This window comes from Thamnophis elegans, chromosome 9 (genome assembly GCF_009769535.1).
Source record: "Thamnophis elegans isolate rThaEle1 chromosome 9, rThaEle1.pri, whole genome shotgun sequence".
Lineage (NCBI taxonomy): Eukaryota > Metazoa > Chordata > Lepidosauria > Squamata > Colubridae > Thamnophis > Thamnophis elegans.
The window spans coordinates 8,918,780-8,944,714 of record NC_045549.1 but is presented as its reverse complement, the minus strand read 5'-3'; the positions used below and the strand labels follow the sequence as shown (position 1 = coordinate 8,944,714).

The 25,935-nt window shown below is 39.1% G+C and overlaps 1 protein-coding gene across 2 annotated transcripts in view; it reads right to left on the bottom strand.

Moving 5' to 3' along the window:
* BMP2K (BMP2 inducible kinase) overlaps positions 1-25,472 on the bottom strand; it is a 60,697-nt gene extending 35,225 nt beyond the window's left edge. Inside the window, exons 1-4 of one of the 2 annotated variants that reach the window (XM_032223948.1) lie at positions 24,906-25,472; positions 5,819-5,937; positions 4,633-4,738; positions 3,886-4,028 (exon numbers count right to left, since the gene is read on the bottom strand). In XM_032223948.1, coding sequence (XP_032079839.1) covers positions 3,886-4,028; positions 4,633-4,738; positions 5,819-5,937; positions 24,906-25,110 — 573 coding nt within the window. In that variant the 5' untranslated portion in view covers positions 25,111-25,472. The remainder of the gene's footprint in view (positions 1-3,885; positions 4,029-4,632; positions 4,739-5,818; positions 5,938-24,905) is intronic. The other variant, XM_032223949.1, reaches the window with a different exon arrangement.
* Between the last annotated feature and the right edge of the window lie 463 nt (positions 25,473-25,935).

Sequence of the window (25,935 nt, the reverse complement as noted above, 5' to 3'; positions counted from 1 at the left end):
GAGGGTTGGCTATATCAGGAGGCAGAACCTTTCAGTAGAAGCCCCTACTGGATACGCTCTTCTTGAAAGCATGATTCCTCTCTACCCTATAGTCACTTACAATGCTATACTTTCTCAGTACTACTTCAGTGCCTTCAGCTGTTCACTTAGAATCATAATTATTCTGATTTATTTACCATAAATTATTGTACTGTTGAACTACTGAGACGCATGCTACCTAGAGTCAATCCGATTTGGGCAATTTATAAATTTTGTAAATAAATGGAGGGAGATACAGCGGTAGATGCAACCTTAAAATAACTAGGAATGTCCCAACTACAAGAACTATTAACCAGTGGAACAGCCTTTCATCTGAAGCCACGGATGCCTCGTTATTGAAGGTTTCCAAGCAATGTTGGACAGTATGGGATGACTTAAGGATTCCTGCTGTGGGCAGAGAGGATTGGATGAGAGGGCCTCCAAAGTACATTTTAAATAGTATTATTCTATGAAATAAAACAAATATTGAATAGAATTTTTCACAAACCACAGCTATGTTTTAGAAAGTACAAGTTGGTTTATTTCTGTTATTTATTAATCCATTTGAACACAGATGTATATCTCTGTCCCTATATATAAGCTCTTAACTGTCCATCTCCTTACTAAAGACAGTACTGTACTAAAGATAGTACTTTTATACTTATCAAAGACAGTGCAACCAATGCTATTATCCAGGTTTAGCTGCCCAAATAGTACATCCTACATTTGCATGTTTTAAATGCACTGAGATCTACTCAAGAACATAAAAGAGAATGAAGAGTGGAGTGTAACAGGCACACACAAAAATTATAGCAAGTCAAAATAGCTTAAGTCTTTTGTTTTCAAATGATCTCAAACTGAAAAACTGCAGAAGAGCCAGCCAAACCAAACCAAATCAGTAGAGATTTTGAGATTAAAGGTTATTGATTATTTGCAAAGATTAGAAGTACATGTGTACATCTGGGTGTGATCTTTAATCCTTTTGATTGTGGGACTTTCCAAGTAACACTGAAACTGTTTACAAGACTGTTATATAGAATTTGAGTAGATTTCATGGTGTTGTTCCAGTTTACAGAAGACTAAATTGTGAGTTTAAATTACAAGGAAGCATTTTCACATGTATAAACTCAGCATCTGATAGGGTTGGTGCTGAATGCAACTCATACGTGTGTCTGTGTGGAGAGGATACTTGATACTACCTCAGTACATAAAGAAGAATTTATTAACAATAAGAGGCCTTGAAATAGCCTGTCCCAGAAAGTGGTAAATTTCAGTGGAAAAAAAGGGCAGGATGCCATAGGTTTCATAATATATTCTTCCTGGATTAGATGACCTCTACAGTCCCTTCCAACCTAATTTATAATTCTATGAACATTTTAAGCATGAAGTGAAGCTTTCTGAAGATCTCTGGCAAGAACTATACAATACAATAGCAGAGTTGGAAGGGACCTTGGAGGTCTTCAAGTCCAACCCCCTGCCTAGGCAGGAAACCCTATACCGTTTCAGACAAATGACTATGCAACATCTTCTTAAAGACTTCCAGTGTTGTGGCATTCACAACTTCTGGAGGCAAGTTGTTCCACCGCTTAATTGTTCTAACTGTCAGGAAATTTCTCCTCAGTTCTAAGTTGCTTCTCTCCTTGATTAGTTTCCACCCATTGCTTCTTGTTCTACCCTCAGGTGCCTTGGAAAATAGTTTGACTCCCTCTTCTTTGTAGCAACCCCTGTGTTCATCTTTTGTTCATCTTTTCTATAGAAGCCTAATAATGAGATGGAAGGGCATAAAATATGACAAGCAAAGGAAGCAAAACTGGCTAAAACTGCTTTACACAGAGTTTTTGGATCTAAGAGAAGGAAGAATGTCTTGGTGAACAAAAGGAAGGCACTGTATTAGCCTTGGATTATTTAGCTATTTATTGATGTACTGATTTGGTTGATTGAATGTCTAATATTTGATATTTAGATTGCACTGTGTTGGATTGTATATCCTGCTTATAGAGTCATGTGACTAAAGTGCACTTGAATCTCAGTGGCAAATAAATAACATAATAAAAAGTGATGGGAGAAAGATTCTGTTCAAGTTAGTTATCAGTTCTGATGTTGCCTAAATGTAAGACAGATACCTACTTTACAAAATTAATCAAATAACGTAAGAAGAAAAGCAATTTGATGCAAACTAGGAAAAATCCAACCAGACAAGTTCTAGCAATAGCAATAGCATTTATTCTTATATAAGGCCCTATAGCACTTTACAGCACTCTCTGGGAGGTTTACAATGTAAGCATTTTTGCGTATTTTCTCCAACAATCTGGGTCCTCATTTTACCAACCTCAGAAGGATGGAAGGCTGAGTCAACCTTGAGCCAGTCAGGATCAAACTCCTGGCAATAGGCAGAGTTAGCTGCAATACTGCGCTTTAACCACTGCTCCACCAGGTCTCCCTAATTTTAAACTAGTAGGTGTTTCTAACTATTTCTAAGGACAATGTATATGTTTTAGAGTACCACCTCCATGTTATTTGATTAGGAATTATGCCTTTTAATGCATGCTGATTAATATACATTTGAAGTGACAGTAAAATTATTTTTAGTCTATTGTCAATTCCTGTGATAGGGTAAAGTAACATAGATATTATTAAAAAGTAGCTCTAATCCTCTATGATTAGAAAAATTCTGTTCAGGAAAAATCAAGACTGCTAAAATGTCCTAGCTTGTCAGAATAGTTTATATCTCTAAAAAATACTGGACCATTTTCTAGCGACACAAACTAGGGGAAAAAAGTATTCCTTTTTTTTCAAAGGGAGAACTATCTGAACTGGAACACATAAGGATCAATCTCCCAGATCAGAAATTATCCAGCTTCTTGTCAACAAATGGCTTTATCTTACCGCCTTTAGTTTATTCCATTACTTAATCAGACAATCCTTCAATACCATCTATTCTCACTCAGTTGATACAAACTGAAAGCCAAAACTATCATCAGCATACTAGGATAAATTACTCCAAATTCCCAGAACCTGCTTAAAATATGTTATAGCTATTTCAGAAGCCAGTAATTTCTCTGAATACTATTGTTTAACAGTAACCCCGCAAATACAATCATAATTTCTTATCAATTTGGCCTCCAATCTATTAAACTACTGAAGAAAGAAATCAGAGTTGAGATTAATGTTGCTGTCAGCTAAAAAACAGTAAAGTCTTATCCCATAAGTAATCTGTTACAGTAAACCCAAAATTTTCAAGCATTTTACACAAAAAGGACACACCTGAAACAAATGATAAATAGTGGTTCTATTATTTCCACAAGCCTTTCCTAATTAATAATACCATTACTACCATTTCAAAACAGCATTTCAAACTATTATTTCTTCTGGCAAGACAGCAATTTTTTTCAGTACATTTGGCCATTATTTTCCACCTCCATTCAACTGAACTTCCAGTTCCACTTAAGGAGCAAGATGAAAAAGAATTAATTATTCAGATAATTTATTAGATCTCATCCAGCAAGTTGAGCATATTCTCAAATTAAAGAAACCAAAATTGGTGTAATAACAACAAGGTTTTTTAAGATACCATCTATCTAAACTTGATTAAGACTATGAACTTAGGAATAAAACATGGACATAAGCAACCTAATAGATAAATTGCACAAAGGCAAATATAAAGACTTTATTTGATTGTTTGAAACATTTATATAGGCACGCATTTTATACAAGAATTGAAATATTAATAGTAAAAGCTAAAAAAAACACCACATTAAATAATGCCATGAACAGTTTAAGGCAAAGATAATGAATAAATAAAACTACGCCATACAATTATTCATTCATAGACAGGAATAGCATGGATTTCGGTCACAATTTTCTCACCTTCAAATCTCTATGAACAATGGGAGTTTTGCATTGGTGCAGCCTAGCAACAGCTTCACAGGCATCACAAAAAATTCTTAGCACTTCTGATTCAGTAAAGCCCGTTTGTAATCTCTGGTTCATCTGATTCACTATTTGCCCCGCTACAAAGAAGGAATAAAAAAAAATGTTATATAGCAGATTGGATTCAATTCGGTAAGATTGGAAACATTAAATATTCAAAACCCTGAAACACTTAACACAATGTTGCTATTCAAAGAAAGAGTTTAGATTTCATCTATTATTTATTAGAGATAAATACTAAGGATATAGTTAACATAAGCATTTCACAATAACAAATTGAATCAAAACTTTTTTTTATTTAATCTGGCAATTTACAATCAAATTAGCCTGATAAAAAATATGTCCCAATATATAAATAAACTGCAGTCCAAGCACAAATGACAAAATTAATTGCACCACGTCGAAGAAAGGATCTTCTGCAGATAAACCTAAAACACTGATTCCATATGAAATGTGCTCTGAATATTTCATATTGCCCTAACATACGAGTGATCACTGTCATTTTTGTACCATTTTGCTTTCTAACAAGAAGCAACGAAATGGAGGAACATTAGCAAGTCAGGTTGGCTATGGATAATCTATTTCACCTTGCAGTAACTATCTCCAAAGCTGCTGTATTTTTCTCCAAAACACTGCATGCTAGCCAACTATTTTTGTTATTAAGATGACAAAAAATGTACTTACCACGACAATATTCCATTAAGATAAGCACTTCCCACACATTATCACTAACAGTATTAACAGCACAATCCAAATACCCTACAATGTTCTTGTGCCCAGACAATTCTTTCTGTAAAAAAAGAAACATTCTTAAGTATAAAGGGGGGGGGGGGGAGAATATGCTAACTTTTAAGGCCAAAACAAAAGTAATTCTATCACAAACTATCATTCAATGCAAACTATTAATCATCAGTTAATTATTTTATGATGTATTAGACATTTTATTAAGTATTTTTTTCCTGTTATCATCTTGAATACAGAATCTTACCAATGTGATATATGAAATAGTTTCATCTCTTCTAAATAAACTTATGAAGCTGTCTTTGTGTTATCTATTACTGGCTTAGAATCATTAAATTATTTAAAGCAGGGGTGTCAAACTGGTTTGGTTGGTCTGGATTTCTTCAAGGGCCAAATCGGCATTGTTCTCCACAGACCGGCCGGAGTGGGGGGCAGACGGGATGTACGCCTCCTGCAGCACCCTGCTGGCCAAAACCAGAGGCACCCCTCTGCGCCCCATTTTGGCCAGCAATGTGCTGCAAGAGGCCGTCCAGGCCAAAAAATGGCCTGGACGGCCTCATACCCCCCTGTGCTCCATTTTGGCTGCCAGTGGCACCACAGGCTGGTCCTTTGATATTTCCAGGCCAGATTTAAGCACCCCTGATTTAAAGCTTATCTAACATGATCTAACAATTAAATGTGTATTTGAGGTTTTATATAGAAAGCCAGGTTAAAGGGGAAATAAGCCACATAAATATTGAAGCTCTTATACAAATTAAACAGCAGTTCCTACATTGTTTCTGAAAGTGATCTAATCATTAGGAATGTGCAGCATTTCAAAATTGACTCCAAAAAGTTATTTTAAAATACGTTCAAGCACAGAGTACCCATCTCCAACTCTACAAATGCAAATTGTCCAACCCTCTTAGACAAAACTAACTGTTGAAATAAAATGTGGAATGCTACAACCCAGAAATAAGCTATTTTTACAATACACTCCATAATTTAACCACAGTGGTTTCCTCATATCAAAGAATCACATTTAAACACAATGAAAATAAATGCAAACATCAGATCACAAACTAATGCATCATTTCTAAATTATACATAGCCTCACATATACTATAACACAAAACTTATATTAACTTACCATTATTGTTATTTCCCTTTTGCAGATATTGAGGTCAGGCACATTATTTACATACATTCTTTTCAATGCACATCGAACTCCACCATGGGTACGTACAAGGAGTACCGTTGAAAAGCCACCTAGAAGAACAACAGTGCTATAAATAAGTTCGTCTTTTTAACTTAAGAAGTTAAATTTTATTTCATAAAAAATAATTCAAATGATTACTAATATTCTTGAATGCTTTCATTTAATAAAACTATGTGAAAGTCCGCAAAAAGAATTACGCAGTAAAAGACAAATGCCTATTATTTTCACATTTCAGAAATTTGTTCGTTTAGAAAGAAGGAATTAGGCTGAAGCAGTCTGTTGAATCCAAACTTGGAAAGCCAACGTATCAAAATAATCAGAAATGAAGGAAATCTTATTCAAAAAGTAACTATTACTGTAAACTCTGCAACTTCATAGAAACTTCTGCAAACATCCTATGAAATATCAGAAGTTTGTTTCACAGAATGGTTTACACAGGGGCAAATAGTTTTAGAAATATTTTATGATGATGCTGAAGTTAATACAACTTCAGCAGCATCAGAAAAACAAATTTCATATGAAATCCTGATATAACAAATGTTCACTGTACAATATAGCTTTAATACAATTACTGTGTATTGTATTATTGTCTTGTAAACCATCTTTTAAATACTTCATCCAGTTTTCTCACCATCAAAATTAAGTCCTTTCTGAATATATCCTGAATGTTTTCTTAACTGTAAATCATCCTTAGTCACTTAGGTGAGATGGGCAGTGTAGAAATGTGATGGATGGATGGATGGATGGATGGATGGATGGATGGATGGATGGATGGATGGATGGATGGATACATGGGAGTTCCCAAGGTACCACATCACTTACATACAATATGAGCAACTTCTCATGACTTGGTGACTGTTTGAAGTTACGGCTGAACAAAAGGACTTTCAACTGGTGCCCAAAGTTACGGCCATTACAGTGTCCTCACTGTCACATGATCAAAATTTGGGCACTTTGCACTCTACCCACACTTATGATTTCAGGGGTGCTGCCACTCCCCCCTCATTTCCCAAGCTATGCCCTTTTGGCTTCTTGCACTCCATGCCCTGACATCCTATCTGACTTTTATCGTCTTCATGCTCCCACTATTGACCAAGCATGCATGCACTGTCTGTCTGGTCCTTTGCAAGGCAGCTGTTGGCTACATGAGACTTGCTTCCCAAAGTTGCACAGGAGGAGGATGACCTCCCATGGTTTCCTCACAAAAGGGCATGATTTGTCAGCAGCAGGAGGAAGAAAACAACAAAGCTCATCTTTGTACAATCTTTATTGCCATTGTACTTAAATACAACAAAATTGGTCATATAGGATAATGGAGCACATCAGGGGTGGGTTCCGGCAGAGGCTACTGCCGGTTTGCTCAGGGGCGCGCTGAGTGCCTGCACGCTTGATGCGCACTGCACGCACATACGCAGTACAACTAAAATTGCTCTGCGCATGCGGAGAAGCATAAAGCAAGATGGCGGCACCTATGTGGCACTAGGAGAACTGGTTCAGGGGTGTGGCAGGCTTGGGTCGCTGCCAAGCTACTACCGGTTCGGCTGAACCGGTAGGAACCCACCACTGGAGCACATGGTGGTAGGGGCCTCAAAGTGCAAAGTGATAACAATGGCAGCTGGGACTGAGCTGACTGTGAACAACCATACACAATACTTCTGCCTCCTATTTTCCCCACATTAACAACCCTGTTAAATCGGTAGGACTGAGAGGCGGTGACTGGGCCAAAGTCACCCAGCCGGCTTTCATGACTAAGGAAAGCCTAGACTTCTGGTCAGCATCTTAAACACTGTACACCAAACTGGCTGTCCTTTTGTGACACGTGTCAGAATGCAGATTATATTAACACTAACACATATGCTAAAACACCTAATTATTCTTCAAAAGAACTTTTGCAATGGACAGTCACTTTTCTAAGAATGGACTCTGTAGGAAAAGAGTAGTCCAGCAGCACAGAGGCCTGAATAAATCAAGATTGTATGTTCTTCCATAGCTTTTTAATTAAAACAACCAATACTGCGTGTTTAAAACAAAAACTTGGATCACTTTTTTCATCATCACTGAGAAACCAACAAGTTTATACTAAATGAAGTCTGAAACTACCGAAGCTCAGATTCAAGCAAGTATTCTTTGCCATTAGATGGCAACATATCCTAACACCTTTTAAATCTATCACTGTTCTGGATAGTAAACTGTAGTATCCTGAAGAATGTCACAGATCAATATTATTATTTCCAACATTATATTTATTGAAGATTTTTTATGGTTCACTGGCCAATTATTTATAGAATTATAGTTTAAAAGTTGTTGACTGGATAAAGCAAAATGTGATGGCTTGCAAGTCATCTATTCCACAAAAGTCCTCATTAAGCAGATGTGGGCATGTTCCTACCCTTACATCCTTCCCACTATAAAACCTTTGCAAAAATGCCATATTTCATGTAGAAATCACATAACCATCCTTAATCTGCTTAAAATATTGGTTCAAGTACACACAAAGTACGCAACCCTCTCCATAGCTACTGCTTTCTCCGCAACAAAAGTCTGAGACTCAAGACGTCACGTTAGCACTATGCTATTTAAAGCTCTTACATTTTTAAGAGATTTTTTATTAAATATATTCACAGCAGGGGTATCAAACTGCATGCAGCCCCCTGTGCCTCATTTTCGCCCTCCGTGGCCTCCTGCAACTCTCTGCCAGCTGAAAACGGGTGGGACGCGGCCCATTTTCCGCCAGCAGAGTGCTTCAGGAGGCCATAGAGGGTGAAAACAAGGCGTAGGGGCCCCACACATGGCCGTTTTAGCTGCCAGAGACACCATGGGCCGGTTCTTTGATATTTCCAGGCCAGCCCCGCGGGCCGGATTTAAGCAACCTATGGCCTGGATGCAGCCCATGGGCCTTGAGTTTGACACTCCTGCTTTACAGCAACAAACAGTGCTTTGCAGAACTTCAGCTTTAAAGGCAAAAAAGTGTTCCAGTGTATGTGGAGATTCAAACATTGCACCTCTCTGCAACTCCTCTCTGTAAACCAAATATGTATAATCTTCTATAATCAGGCACAAGTAGAAGTGTGATTCGGAGGGGAAAAAAGCATTTGAGTTGCAGACAGATGCTGCATTCCAGTCAATCCAAAGAATATTTTGCCCTGCACTGCCTTAGAAGCAGCCAAAGCACCAATATGTTTTATTCCCATTCCATATGAACCGAGTTTCAATAACTAAAACTGGTCGGGTTAGAGAGTGACCCTAGCAAACAAGTTTCAAAAACCACATCCTCAACAGTGAGATTTTGAAACTGTATTCCACAGAAATCTAGGATTCTGCAAGGAATTACAGTAAATGGGTTCAATAGAATTAAAGGGGGGGGGGGGAGACTCTCTGCGATGAACCAAGAAAAAAAAAGTCATACTGTAGTCTCATGTAGAAAGGACTCCCCACCCCCACCCCCATAGTATGTTGTGAAGAGATTCCTCCACCCAGTTTTAACAAGATTTTTTTAAAAAATAAGGGAAAAAATCTCTACATAAGAAAAGTGTTATGGACACCCCTAAAGAGTAAGTTGAAAGTGGCTGAGTGTATTGAGTTTCATATCCTTTTTCTCTTGGTCCCTTCAGAGTTTCTTTGCACTCTTTTGAATCTTGGAGTTCTGAAGAAAAAAAAAATTCTTAACAATCATTTTTTGCAGCCTTAAAAAAAATTGAACACATTTTCTTCACATTAAGATTATATAATATTTCAAATATCATTCCAAAAGGTTGCTTTGGAGCAGACTGGAATGGGAATGAAGCACCTATCTGCAACCTTTTAAAGCAGATGCATCTCCTTCTGACATGGCATGACTATCACGCGATCCCAGAAACAATGCAAGATAGAAGTCATAATCCTGTATTTCAAAACATGTTTTTGAATCAATACTAAATCCTACTGTACAGTACAGCATATTTAGAGTACAATACAAAGATTATGGACAAGTCTCTGTAGCTTTCTTGGCAAGATTTTTAGAAGTGGTTTGTCACTGCCTCCTTCCTGGGGCTGAGAGAAAGTGACTGGCCCAAGATCATTCAGCTGGCTTCATGCCCAAGGTGGGATTAGAACTCAGAGTCTCCCAGTTTCTAGATGCCTCAACTACAACTGCAAACTGGCTTTCACAGAAAGAGCTTATAAATGCTAGTAAATTCAAGCCTTATGGACACTTTTTCCTGTTTATAAATAATTATGGGAATTTCACAACCCAAAAATTATTGATCCCTACACACAAACACCACCAGTGTTCTCTCATCTATTCTGCATTCCAAAATAGATTCCTATGAATGCAGTTTCTAAAGAAATAACTATTTAGATCTTTTACAGAAAGAAGGGACTTACAGCTCTTTAATAGACTAAGTTTTATTTTATTCAAACTTTTGTAATCAGAGGTTCACTTTATGTACTGTGGATTCAATGCAGTGGTAGGATTCAAATAATTTAACAACCAGATCTCTGCCCTAATGATTTCTTCCAACAACCAGTTCACCAAACTGCTCAGAAAGTTAACAACTGGTTTTCTCGAAGTGGTGCAAACGGTTCCATGTCATAAAATCTTATAACATAATACAATCATTAAAATGTAATATAACATGTAGTTTTTTATAAGTGAATGAATTCTAAAACTTTCAACTTATGCCTTCCTTCTTTTCATATCACTCCCCAGTTTCTTTTTTTAATTTTGCTGCCTTAATTCACAGGAGTACATTTTTAAAAAAAAACTGGAAAAGTCATAGTAGCAGAAAGGCATTTCTCAAAATCTTACACTATGTTTTTCTTTTTATCTTAAAAATGTACAGTACACCCGTCTGTTGCCTGCCTATACATATCTCTCAAAAGGTCTAGCCCTTGAAAACAGAACAATATTAAAATCATTTTAAAGTACAAAAGGACCTTTAAAAATTCAGAATACTTGTATGGAATTCTCTTTTCCCGGAGACAAGATGCCTCACCCACTCTCTTGGGTTTTATAAGCTATTCAAAATTGTCTTACTATACTGTGTCTCTGACCCAAATTGAATAGGGGCATCACTCTAGTTTTTAAAAGGAATGTTAATTGTTTGGTTGTCTTGTTATTTTTTTAGCACTCACTGACAAAGAGTCCACTGGAATTGGGACAGCTTATGCTGCAGATTGGATGTGTTACTGTAAAGCAGACAGAAGTCACAGAATAAAATGTAGGCTGCAAGTTTCCTAAACAGGAAGGTCCTTACCCCGTAGCAAAAGATGGGCTAAACATGCAATTGTGTCTCCAAAGGAAGAGGGTCCCATCATTTAGGAGTAGCTACTCGTAAATTATTTTCCCTTTATTTCCACTATAACTCCACAATAATTGGGGACACGGGGAAGGGCCAACTCCATCAGATCTGAAGCTGCAGAAACACTGACACGGACAAAGGAGCCTCTGTGTAGAAGATGCTCTTGATGGAGAGAGGGCAAGTCAACGATCATACAAACTTAGTTACGCCAATACAAAGATATTTAGAAAATGTCTAAAACAGGCACCTCCCTAGTCCACATGAAGACAAAAGAAGGACAAGGAGAACCACATTGAAACTGCTATTACTGTTGTATAGCCATTCTAATAAAATAGGTTTTAGGACCAGGTGGCCTCTGTTTGTTGATGTGGAGTATCTTATCAGACTGACACTCTACAATGTCTTAAAACCTTCTGGACTATGCTGGAAACAAACTGGTCATGAATACAAACCTCACAGGGCAATGTGATATGGCCACTGAAAATCCATTAAAATTCTCACTCCCACAGTATGAAACAATCATAGTTTACAAAGATCTTCAAAGATTTTTTCACTGCTGTTGTAATTTTGAATGATCACTAAACAAATGGTTGTAAGTGGAGGACTACCTATAATGTGGGAAAACTGAATGCTCTATACCAGGGGTCTCCAACCTTGGCAACTTTAAGTCTGGTGGACTTCAACTCCCAGAATTCCCCAGTCAGCTGACTGGGGAATTCTGGGAGTTGAAGTCCACCAAACTTAAAGTTGCCAAGGTTTGGAAACCCTTGCTCTATACATCACTAATCTAAAAGGTGTTTATCATCATTGTTGATCTTCAGGGAACAGTTCCAATTTCCTGCATCAACCACTACAATAAATATTTCAGATCCAAATCCAGATCTGAAGCTAAAGTAAAATGGATCCAGACGATCCCACTCAAGAATCTAAGATACCACCAAACGCTTTTAAAGCACCTTGCCCAAGAACAAAGAATTGAAGATGTCTATGGAAATTCTCAGTCATCCGTGTCCTGGTTATCCCAAGGGTGCTTTTTTCAAAAGGCAACTGGACTTAACAACCTTGAAGATATTTTGCTTCTCATACGAGAAGCTTCTTCAGTTCTGATTGCCTTTTGAAAAAGCACCTTTGGGACAATAAATTGAAGACTGCTGAAAAACCTTCCCAATGCTTTTTAGATATTACAATCTTTCTTATTAAAGATTTCCCAGTATGTACATTATTACCAGATCCTACACCCTTTCTATCCGGCCTCTCTTTACACGGATCACTGAGGAACAGCTAGGGTGACACATGTACAGGTAGTCCTTAAGTTACAACCGTAATGAAGCTTTTCCATTAAGGTCCTAAATCGGAGCCTGTCCATTACAGTCATAAATCATAATAGTCAATTTTACAAATTTTTGCAGTGGCCATTAAGTGAACGTCACAGTAGTGAAATGAATGCCGCAGTTGTTAAGTACTAAGTGAATCCATTGTTCACTAGGGTTGAACGGTTTTGCTGGAAAATGGAAGTGCTGGTTTTCAGCAAAATTGTTGTAAAATGCAGTCGCATGACCGTGGGATGCTGCAAACAGCAGTAAATGCCGCTGTGCTGCCAAGCACCCAAAGAGCAGTCACATGACCAGGAAGGAACCGTCAGAACTTCAGATCCAGGTCACGTCCCCTTTTTCAGATAGGTCATAACTTCAAATGGTTTCTAAGTGACCAATTATAAGTGAAGAACTGTCGGTACATATTGGTCTCAAACAACTAAGAACTACAAACTTAAAACTATATAAACAACAGTGTATCCATAACAAAAAAAAACAGCAAGAAAACACCACTGGTATATCATTAGACAAAGCACCTGAATTTATTTCTCCAAACAGTAATCAGCCTGTGTAAATAAATGACAGTCGGTATATACATAGCTTATTTAAGTATTATTTTGTCAGACTGAAAAATAAATTAGCTACTAAAACGTTATGTGTAAATTTCACTAATAGGGTAATTTTGAAAACAACTATCACAAGGCAGAGCATAATATTTGACTAAATCAAGTTTCTACAGATTTTTTTTTGAAAGAAAATATAATTGAAACCATTGTTTCACAAAACTGCATACATGTTTAATTTTTTCTAGAGCAATTAATACAAAAAGGGCATAAGAAAGCCTGGCTATGTGGAATCAGCACAGCAAAACTGATTCAAAATAGTAACATATTTTCCTTTAATTCATACTGTTTTCTGAACAAGCATGCCAATTGATTTCTGTAACAAAACATTTTGTTTTGCTAACTGAACAGAGCTGATACAGTATACTAAGCAGTATATTTCAAATTAAGTCTATGAGTTCTTTGTCTCATAGATTTATTTATTATTCAATTTTAATCCCACTACAAACTCATGATCTCAGTTAAGTCTTTTGTGCAACAAAGCAGTTATATTTGAATTCTGGCTAATTAATATTTCACAATAGTATAGAAAGCATACAGAAAACACTCATATTCTGAAAAGGTCACAGATCTTAAGGAAAAGATGTGGTGACATATATGGTGGTATCTCAAAAACCATAACCACCTTCTTGGGATATTCCCTGAATACCCTCCCCCACTATCCTTTTAAACTGAAATGCAATGGGAGTCCTTCCTTGGTAGCTGAAGACAATTGTCAAAACACCCAGAAAAACTTGTCAGAAAAACAAAGTCATTAATGGTCAGGATGATAGGAGCTATAGACCAAAATATTCAGAAAATGCCAAATCTCCTTTTCTACATTCTGCAGTCTTTCCTGCTTTTATATGATGCTATAGGAAATCAGACATGGAACCAACTTCAAGATTTGAATCTAAATGCGATATTGCTGTTGTTAACATTCTTTCACCGCTAATAGCTAAAACAAGGAATTTTAACGTGGGGCAATCTTATACGAGGACACTGCAAAATTCCTTAAAAGTTTCATAATACTTTGATGTCTCAAATGATGGTTCTACACAAATATAGCAATAAAGTTACATTATAATTTCTACAAATTCCCAAAGTTTTATCCCGCTTCTGGGAGATTCCGCATTACCATTCTTAAGAATAATCCCTTGCTAACTCCTATATTTTTTATTTCATGAATTTCCAAACATCCTCACTTGGGTCATTCTTTCCACAGCATAAAAGTTATTTAGCAGGATTTCTTCTATGCATTATAAAATAATCCCCATGAAGTAAGCAGTATACATCCAAAAAACTTCATGTTATCATTTTCAGAACAGTTTCCCTAATGTCTAATAATAGCCAGCAGCTGTCTCTTCCTCTACAAGTATCTAAGAAAAATGTGCTCACAATTTCCTTGATTATGTTTTTGTAAATTTTCATACGCATTATAGACAATTTCCACCAAAAGCCAACTTTTAATTTACTTCAAGGGTAAGAAGCAGTTTTGTTAAAGCCATTATATGAATGAATCAGATACAATAACACATCTGGACATCTCAATTACTACTTTGAACTAAATCTATATTGATTTATTAAAAAATATGTACATATCTTTTCCACATGCACAGCAATGGCTCTTCTGAAAAAGCCAGAAAGGTAGTTAAATTTAGGGAGGAGGAGGAGGAGTTCCTTCTATTCTTTTTCAAGCTAGAGAACCTTTAACATACTGTGGTTTCCAGCCAGGAAAAAGGAAGCCCCAACCAAACACACCTGTAGATGTTTATTCAGCTATGTAATGTAAACATGTACTCTTAAGTCCAAACAAATTAAAACAAAAGTAGAGTGATACTTTGATACAATCAATATTATGATGATCTCTTCAGTTAAACCTTTCTTCCATGATTCAGGGAGTGAGGTGTTCTTCTACCTGTCTTTTAATTTATACGTAATGTTTTAATTTAAACCAATTTAATAGGTTTTTTCCTGCTTTTCTATTTTAGATATAGGTAGGTCCTCAACTTACAACCATAGTGGAGCCCTAAATTTATGTTGCTAAGTGAGACAGTTGTTAAGTAAGTTTTGCCCCATTTCACGATCTTTCTTGCCACTGTTGTTAAATGCATCACTCCAGTTAACACGGTTATTAAGTGAATCTGGCTTCAAAATGACGCAAAAGATGACCACATAAAGCCGGGGCACTACAGCCGTCATAAATGAGTCAGTTGCCAAGTGTCTGAATTTTAATCACCTGGAGATGCTGCAACAATTGAAACAGTGAAAAAATGGCCATAAGCCACTATTTTCAGTGCTGTTGTAACTTTGAATGGTCACTAAATGAACTGTTGCAAATTGAGGACTACCTGTACATTAATTCAAGATCTGCTCAGCCAGAAGAAGGGAATGTTCCCAGATTATTTGATTGAACAGTGTCAGCTATAATAGGGGTCTCCACCAACCTTGGCAATTTTAAGAATTGTGGACTTCAACTCCCAGAATTCTTCAGCCAGCTTTGCACTGGGAGTTGAAGTCCACAATTCTTAAAGTTGCCAAGGTTGGAGACTCCTGATCTATAAGGACTCAGTGTGCCTTCTTTGCTCTTATTTACTTGTTTCATGTTGTTATTGTTGTTTTACTTTGATAGTTACCCAGATTCAGTTCAAGTGGGGGCGGTATCAACAACTAAATAAATTTTAAAAACGAAAATATTTCAACACAGGAATGTGTTCTAAAAATACATAAAAAATAAATCAAAAGATAAGACACAGGCCATAGCGTATACACGAACAGAGAGTGCATTGCTTAATTAAATTAACCATCCGATTGAAGGAAATTGACTAAACAGCATTTAAGATGGGAATGATTCACCACTGGAAAGCATTTTATTATATCAATATCTGGACCTTCATAATAATAATAAATCACTTACATGCAGATCATCAGAATAAGCCATATGATGGGCACAAATAGAACCCAGCCAGAAATTTATATTCCCCATCTCCTGTCTTCCTTCATCACACCACAAAGAGTTCAGTTATGGGCTATTTTTTTATTAGCTACAGATAGTCATTTTACCCATGCCTTAAAAGTGGAAATCTATTTTCAAGCAAAGATCCCAAAGGTGCTTTTTTTCAAGAGGCATCTGGATTTTCTGGTGTTTTCTTTGAAGACGTTTTACTTCTCATCCAAGAAGCTTCTTCAGAGAATCAAAACATCTTCAAAGAAAACCCAGAAAATCCAGTTGCCTCTTGAGAAAGCACAACCATGACCTGGATGACTGAGAATCTCCATAGACTATCAAGCAAAGGTTATCACAACAGTGCCACCGAAGCAAAGATAGTTGGGATGAATTGTTTAATTCATGTGTTACGCTCAATCATCCAAAACAGGACTGAAAATTTAATTCCTATAATAATTTTTATTTACACTGTGTTAGTGAAGTTTTTGTTATTTTGAGTTACTCAAAGTACAGGCAGCATATAAATGTTGTAAAATGAATAAATGAATTACCCAAGGAGGAAAGGAGATTGAGCAAATAAACCTAAAATCTCCTAGTCTGTATTTTTTTATCATAAGAAACAGAGGCAAATCCAGCCAGTGCCTTGGAATAATATAGTCATGTTAAATAGGTATTTTTTCTTTTTTTTTCTTGATAAATCTTTTTTTTTTTCCCCCAAACAAGCTAATGCACAAGTTGAGGTAAATAGTTTGGGAATGTCATTTCTTTTCAAATTTAAAATGATTGCCCTATATAAATTTACCCATCAATGATAAGGAAAATAGATATTATGCCTATTATGCCCTTCTAAAAATAGTACTGTAGACCATGAAACAATTTAAAAAGATATGGCACCCTGGGGAAATTTTAAACCTCTTTCCCCAACTAAATATACACAAAGAGCTGCTTTGATCTTAAAGAAATTCTTGCATCCAATGTTGCATTTACATTCATAGCATCTGCTGAGTCTTAATTTTTGGAATATCAAATTAACCCTTACCTACCTTTAATATCCCAAATGACTTATTAAAGTGCCTTATACAAATATCATCAACCTATCAATAAGCAGCCTGTCTAAATATTTTGCCTAAATATCTGAGTATCAGCTTCCAACCGGATCAATATGGAAAGCATTGCTGCTTAGCTTTCACTATTACATCAGGTCATGTTGCTGACAAGTTACAAAAATTGCAGTGACAGTAGCAGTCAACATTAGCAGAATAACTCCTTATTATACAAACTGAAAAGTTATAGCCACCCTGGCAAGCTTGTTCTCCAGATACACTGAACTTCAATCCCCATAATCCTTAAATGTCTATATTTGTCAGTATATTTCTACTCTTCCTATCTGAGTTTCATATCTACTGCTTAGGAAATCCTAAGGATTCGTTCCAGGATTTATATTTTATTCCTGGAATGACCAAGAAAAGTTATCTATATCTGTGGTTTTCACAAAGATTAAATCCCATCCAAAAGGACAAACTTATTTTGCTCGCATAAAGAATGCACAGTCTGAATGGACGGGGGTGGGGGGGTGGGAACGGTGTTACAATGCTTTGGATCCAAAAAATTCCCTTCTATAAACAAAGAACAGTGTGAGAAAAGTGAAAAATCAAATACATTAGTCTCTTAGGAAAAGCCTATGCTATTACTGTACTTTTTTCTGATACCATTAAAAATCCATTTAAGGTGGGTCACAATTATACTTAGTTTCATGCTGAGAACAACGGGCCACAAGACCCTGGGTGTTATAGCCAAATTTCTGGATGGCCTGAAGGTTCAAGGACGAGTGAGCAGGGAGCAAAGGAGTTCTAACTTCCACCATAGAAAGGATGACTGGTGATAGGCTACAGAAGCACAGACTAGGGTTCAGGTCATGTGCTTTCTCAAAGGAACCTCTGAGAAGAACCGTGGCGCCAAACACATCCCTATGAATAGCGACTGGTAAAAATGGCACGTTCATTTGGCTATTTCTATCACTATTGCTAGGCAGCTACTGCTGCTAATAAAAGGATTCAGGGTATCTGGAAGCATTTGCTACAGAGCCCCTTTTGCTCTGCTACAGAGTCCCCATTTTACTAGACAGCCAGAGATCCAACATTTCAGAAGTCTCATCTTCCTTCCTGCCACAACACTTCAGGCTCTTCCTCCGCAGCCCTTTAAGATAAGGTCAGAAAACAGACTCTACCAGAATGTTGGACTCTATTGTATTTCTGCAGCTGTCGCCATTGTTTCTTCAATGTCATCTCTGTGGCTGTCTAGTCTGGCACTGCTCTCTCTGCCATGTCTCTCTGTTAGTCACATCAGTTGTCACATTCTTCAAGTGCCTTGGATGCACCAAACCTGACAGTTACCTTCCTCCTATGGCAAAGGGGACCCAAATCCAGATTCCAGAGGTACCTTCACACATACACCCCACTAAACTTGCTCTTGTGGACTGGAAGGGCTATTCTAAAACCTGTTTTATACCAGGAGGATTGCCAAAGCTATTAGTCACCAGAGGCTGAAACCAGCAGAAGGACTGATTAGGGAAGTGATGGCTAACCTTTTCCGGACCGAGTGCCCAAAGTGCGCATGCACGCCCGAACCCCCAAAATGCAACGTGCGCCCCCCTCGTACATGCGTGCATGATCCCCCAGGCCCACCCCTTGTGCATGCCCATGACCCGTGTATATGCCCATCCCCCTGCACATGCATGTGTGACCCCCCCCTGCATGCCCCCTGCCCCCAACATATGCGCACACAACCCCCTACACAAGCCCCATCCACTACATGCGCATGTGATGCCCCACACACAACACATATGCATGCGCAGCAGAGACCCAAAGGCCACCTGGTCGGTGAGAGGCGCACATGCATGCGTGTCAGAGCTGAACTGGGGCAATGGCTCCTGTGCTATCATGTGTGCCATAGGTTCCCCATCACAGGACTAGGGGATCTAGATAGCAAAAAATTCCCATAGTATAGCAAATGGTGAATTCTCATTTTCCAGAGAGGCCTTTTCCCCTTTTTCTTTTGACCTCTCTCTCTCTCTCCCCCTCCCTCCCTCCCTCCCTCCCTCAACTCTTTCTCTTCAAGAAGCTTGCTCCATCCTCCTGCCATCCCCTCTCTGCTTCTTGGACCAATAATTTCAAAGTTGCCAAGCAGAAACTTGGTGGAAGGAAAGCTGAGCCAACTGCCCCTCGGGACATTTTCACTCAATGAGGCACGGACACATAAAGTGGATCATTTCTCAGCTGCCATGCCTCAGAGACTTCCACAACAACATTCCTCCCAATCGCCTTGCTTCCAAGGCCAGGGAAAAGCTCAAATCCCATCATCCTAATCAGCTGATCAGGGGAGACAGAGGCAGCAACCTGAGCTTCTAGAATGCAGAGCTAAAGAGCCCCTTGCCATAGGAGAAATGTTCATTCTTTCAACAGCTATTACTGTTATTGCTTTTGCTGTTATCACTAGCACTGTTTAGGACTCACACGATTATATTATTTTGGTGAGATACAATACCACAAAGCTCCAGAAACCCTGCCTTTAGGACTGAAAACCACACACCCTAGTTATAGGCAGCTTTCCATTTCCTGTGACCGATAACATCAAACTCACTAATACAACAACGAAACTGTGTAAAGTGAAATACGTAAATTATGGATATGTTCATAGAGTACATTGATGTGTACATAGCAAAAGTATTTTCTTCTGTGCAAATAGTGTTTGTCACTTAATGTCTTGCAAGGTTGACTGCAGCTGGGTTGTATTTACTTCCATGTATGGCTAAACACCTTCCATCCAGCATATTTACTTGAAAATTTATCTTATCATTTATCTAATTATATCTCACTTAAATAACTCAAAGTGATGAATATACCCAACACACTTTCCTCCTCCAAGTTTCCTCACAACAATCCTGCGAAGTGAGTTGTGCTGAGAGAGAGTGACTGCCCCAAGGTCAATTTGGATAACTAAATTCATACATAAGCTGAATCAGTTTACCCTGGCCTGTTACATTCCAGCAAATAAATGCCCTAAAATGTACTAATGGTTAGTTCCTTGTAACTCAGGTCAATAAAACATATCTTTTTTTTTCAAACAGCAAGCCTCAGAAAGAAATGGGGGCTACTACCTTAAACATCACTCTCTAGTAACAACTACCTTCTTGGTATACCTAAATGAATAGCTACAGACAGCTTTTTCTCAATGTATGCCTTCTCAAATACATTGTACAACTACTTATGGATTACAGACATTTATGTCTTGCCTTTACTCCAGGAGTTTAAGACATTGTTTCCTCTTTCATTTTATTTCCAATAACTATCACTCTTGAGGCAAGAAGGGCTGAGAGAATGGGATTGGCCCAACATTAATTCACCAGTTCCAAAGGGTTCTTCAGTTTGGTTTAGTGATTAAGGCATCAAGCTAGAAATCAGGGGGTCATGAGTTCTAGTTCACTTTAGTCACAAAGCCATCTGGGTGATCTGGGGCCCATCCCCTTCTCTCAGCCCTAGGAAGGAGACAATAGCTAATGACTTCTGAAAAACCTTGCCATGAAAACTGCAAGGATTTGTCCATGCAGTTTCCAATAATTGATGCATGATCGAAATAAGGAAAAATAAACATGCTAGAGAGCCGGTGTGATGTACTGGCTAAGACACTAAACTAGAAAATCGGAGAGTTCCAGGAGTTCTATTTCTACTCTAAGCATATAGGCAGTTGGGTGACCTTGGGCCAATCCTTCTCTCTCAACCCCAGGAAGGAGCCAATTGCAAGCCACTTCTGAAATCTTGCCAAGAAAACTGCAGACTTGTCCAAGAAGTCACAAGGAGACAATACCGGCTCAAAGGCACGTGCACACATACTTATGCACGCACACAGACACACACAGACACACACACAGAGAGTTCAAAGTTGGAGCAGGTTACCTAAGTTGACACATTTACTCTGTTAAAAAGGTTATCTAATTCCAACAGTCCAATGCATCAATAGACTCACAGATAGAGCCTCTATCAGACTTTATAATTAAATCACCAGGTACACTGTACACACACTTTCTTGTTAGTAGGATGCAGGCAACACTTAGTTTGCATAGAAGTTCAAGGACAGTTTAGTAAATTGGGTTTTGGTTCTGCTTGTGCCATACTGGCTAAAATATACCACTTATTATACTCCGTCTGAATGCAGCATTCCATACTAGTTACAAGTGCTTACTACCAATCAGTTTTGATTGATAGTATCCTTATAATTAGTGTAAAATGATGCATTCAGACAGAGTATAACTTACATCATCTAGTTTCTTTGTTATCTTACTCAACAGTACTATATAAAACCCTTGATTAACCAAAACTATAACTTCTTACTCATATTGTACACTTTGCATCACACTATCATAGTATGATGGGTATGTATGTACGGTATATTTATTTGAATTATAAAAGAGGTTGCCAGGCTGCAAAGTGAAGTGATAGCCTCCAACATCATCTTTATTTCCAGAAACGTCTCCAGTCCCCTCATGGACCCACATAAGTTTTATGGTAAGGCTGTAACTTAGTTGTTTTTTTTTTTAATTACACCTCCTTGCCCTGAAAAAGGGCAAGAATCAACAAGAACAGCAGAAAATAAGTAGCAATAATATTCTATATAAATTAATGCTTTGTATCCCATTATGACCTCCGTGGCCTCCACATTATGAATAAGCAATGCCTCCCAGCAACCATTTTGCAATTTCAATTCACTTCAAAATTCTCAATGTGACCACTAGATTATAACAAGTATTAGAAGTTATCTAATAATGAATTTATGCTTCCGATAAATATTGTTTATAAAGAGTCTTGAACATTCTAGGGGAAGATCAATAAGAGCTTCCTTAAAAATACTAACCTCTGAAGAATGCAGTTTTTAAAGCATTGTTGTGCGGTTATTTTACACAGTTGAAGAGAAAAGGATTACACTTACAATTTGCCTGATGGGGAAAGGGGGTACCTATTCCATAAGAATCATAATTTACTCCTAAATATTTAGAAGAAATACCAAAACACCCAGGTTTTCAGCATATATCCTAATAATCAAATACATCTGCAAGTTTTATATCCAAGAAAAAATCCAGGCACAATGTATCTGACTGCAAGGCACCTTCTTTCTCTCTCCCCCTCTCCTTTTTTATTAAATATATTATTAACCTATGCCCACAAACCAGGCTGTAAATCTTTTTCCGTCAACTTTATATTTGAAATCATCTACAGTGCTATATGTAAAACTTTCCAAAGTGAAAGCTGCCTTATTCTATTTCAACAAAAACAAAAATAAAGTACTTTGTGACACTTGAAGAGCATCAAATCTGGGGCTGTAGTTTTTAAAATTCCTTACAATTTCCAGTTATTTTACAAATGTTTTAATCACACTACAAACTAGAGGCAATCTGTCATGTTTTTATTTATAGGAAAAGCAAGCCATTCTTTCAGGACAAATTCTTTGATCATTCTAATTACAAATATGAGTAGAAAACAGTAAGTGAAACTCATAAATGTGGAAAATATTTCTCCTTTACATTCAACTACTACACCATATAAAGTCATGATGTTTCCTTAAAAATACTAAATTTGTTTTGAATACCACTTTAACCTACGTCAGGAATCCCCCTTCCCTCAGCAGGAATCCCCCTTCCTTCGCCCAAACATTGTTTTATTTTAAACATGCAAAAGTTCAACAGTAGGAATCATTTTCAGCCAAACAAAACAATTATAATGTACTTCATGTACATTTGCCTTTGAAGATGGCTTGGAAATTTAAATTGGGGCAGCATGTGACCATCCGGAGGCTGGAAAATCTGAACATGTAACACTTCTTCTGAACTAATTGTATTAATTACAAACGTGCTTTCAGGCCAAGTTCATAGTGTTGTTAACAAAATGGTTTATTCTTATATTATCATCCCTGTATAGATTTTTTACAGAGACACTGGTCAAATGCCCTCTAAATAAAATTGTTTATGCATACAAATATGACCTTTCTGGAAGTGACAGGCCCATAAGTATATAATCTTTCTGCTGTTATTCAGTGCTTGACTATCTTGATGAGCAGCCTTTAGATGAATCATGAAAACGAATTTCTTAACTTCAGAATGCAAACAGCTGATACAATTCAGTCACTCTGCTTAGCTATATTTTCACATACCTATTTCCAGTGCTTAATTTGTTATCTTGTATCTGTATCTCTATATACCCTTCTGGGAGAAATAGACCCTATAAGTCACTTATAAGTTATAACGAAAATTCAACAATAATAGTTATGGGCCCAGAATCTTGAGCTGATTACCAATGGATTTACAATAGCTTTAACCCCTATTAGGTTTACATGATGAATGTAAACCATTAAAGTGGATCTTGACGGTCCCTGACCATGTCAAACAAAAAGAAGAGCAGCTTTTATATTTATTTGATCGACAGGCTGAAGGGTGACTTTGGGCCAGTCACTCTCTCTCAGCCCAACCCACCTCACAGGGGTTTTTCCTGTGGGGAAAACAAGAGATGGAAGTATTACATATGTCCATTGCCTTGTGATACATAGATGACAGATAGATGACAGAGAGACAGATGAGAGAAAAAGGAAGGAAGGTGAGATGAAATAGGAGAGAGAGATAGATAGATAGCAGTGTTTTTCAACCACTGTGCCGCGGCACACTAGTGTGCCATGACATAGTGTAAGGTGTGCCGTGGGAAAAACACTTTATATATAGTCAATATAGGCACAGAGTTAAATTTTTTTAACATTTTCTAATGGTGGTGTGCCTCGTGATTTTTTTCATGAAAAAAGTATGCCTTTGCACAAAAAAGGTTGAAAAACACTGAGATAGAGATAGAGATAGAGAGATAGAGAGATAGAGAGATAGAGAGATAGAGAGAGAGAGAGAGGGAGAGAGAGAGAGAGATAAAAGCGAGATGAGATAGACAACATAAAATTGAATATTACAAACTGCCTATCTCACATAATTGACAGCCTAAGTCGTGGATAAAAATGCCAAACCCAATCTAGACATCTGATTATCAATATATCAATATATCAATGTATCAATATATATATATGTGTGTGTGCATCTATATACACATAAACACACATATATACTGTGTGTGTGTATATATATGTGTATGCATGCATACACATATGTATATGTACAGTCTGTCTGTCTATCTGTCTATATCTATCTATCTATCTATCTATCTATCTATCTATCTATCCATCTATCCATCTATCTATCTATCTCTGTCTGTCTTATTTATTCCTCCTCGTCCTCCCCCTTCCAACGATTATCTATCTATGCTCAGGGCCAACATCGCTGCAGGAAGCCCAAAGAGACTCCCCTGGAAACAGGACTACAATAAACCCACATTTCAATTCAGCCCAACGCTGTAACAGACACCCTTCGATTCCAGTCCAATTCTTTCCCCTTTGGGGAACCGACCCCCACCGGGCCTCGAAGCCCTCCCTCCCCACTACTACACCCCCTAACCCCCCACCCCAATGCATGGCTTCGTGCTCGCTTCCCAGGGAGTCACCTTCCCTACACACGCACACACCCCTCACACACAGGCCAGGCCAACCCTTCGGGGAAGAAGCCGAGCCTTTGCGCCCCAGCAACCCCGGCTTTTCCTGCAGCAGCGCCGGAGAGAAAAGGCAGAAGCAGGACGGGAGGAGGGGAAGCCCGCACGGCCGGCAACTTCTGCCTTCTGTCCGGGGAGGCCGGGCAGACAAGCGGGGGGGAAGGACCCGCCTGTCACAAGCCGGGAGTTCCTTCGGGTAGACAGGAAAGGACGAGGCCCCGGCGGTGGTGGGTAAAAGCCTCGCCCCGCTCACCTTCGGCCAGCACCTCTTCCACCGTGACCTGGAAGCGCCCCACGGCGAAGACCCGGCTGCTGCCCACCGCCAGCGAGCCCGAGACGCTTCCGATGATGCCGCCGCCGCCGCCTCCTCCTCCAGCCGCCGGTGCCCCGCCACAACCGATGCCTCCGGGGCTGCCGCCGCTGCCGTCCGACTTGGGCATCCGAGAAAACTTCTTCATGGCGGGAGAGGCGCGAGGAAGCGACCGAGGAGGGAACCTCACCGCACCGGGGAAGCCTGAGGCGACCGCCGCGCCCCCTCCCCCCCCCTTTATTTAAAATTATTATTATTATTTTATTTTATTCTTCTTCTTTCTTCGCAGCCGCTTCCTCGCCTCACATTCCCAGCCCTTCTGTGAAGGGAAGCCGAGCCCGGAGCCCGGCGGCGGACGCCCCCGCTTCCCAACCCAGCAGCAGCAGCAGCGCCGCCTTCACGGCCGGACCCGCCTCACGGGGCACTGAGGGGGGCGCTCCCTCCCTCCCTCCGCCCCTCGGACGGGCGCGCGCGCGCCGCAAGCCCACGAGAGCGCAGGCGTTCCGCCGAGGGGCTTGCTGGTTGGCGGGGCGGAGAGGTGAGGGAGGGAGGGGGCGGAGCCAAGCCAGGGAAGACACCCGGTGGGGCGTGTCTTTTGGGGAGTGTAACATATGTAGGGCGCGAGAGGTAACGAGAGAGGGAAATATGGCTCCAACTTGAGGGGGAAAGTTTGCGCGTGCGCGCTGCTGGTTCTTCCTCCTCCTCCTCCCCCCCCGCCCACCCCCTCTCCTCTCTCTCCCCCCCTAACCTTTCCTCGCCGTCTCCCTTTCTCCTCCTCCTCCTCCCTATTTCCCGCTGCCGGAAGTGAGGTTCGCCCTGCCCGGAGGAGCACGTGCTAGAGGGGCCGGAGGAGGGCGGTAGGGGCGGGGCAGGTGGCTCTTCCGCCGCTGCGCTAGTCGCGGGCGGTTGCCGCGCTTCTTTGGGAGGGGTTGACTGTAGACTGTGGGGGGGGGGGTGTCCTCCGCTTGATTAT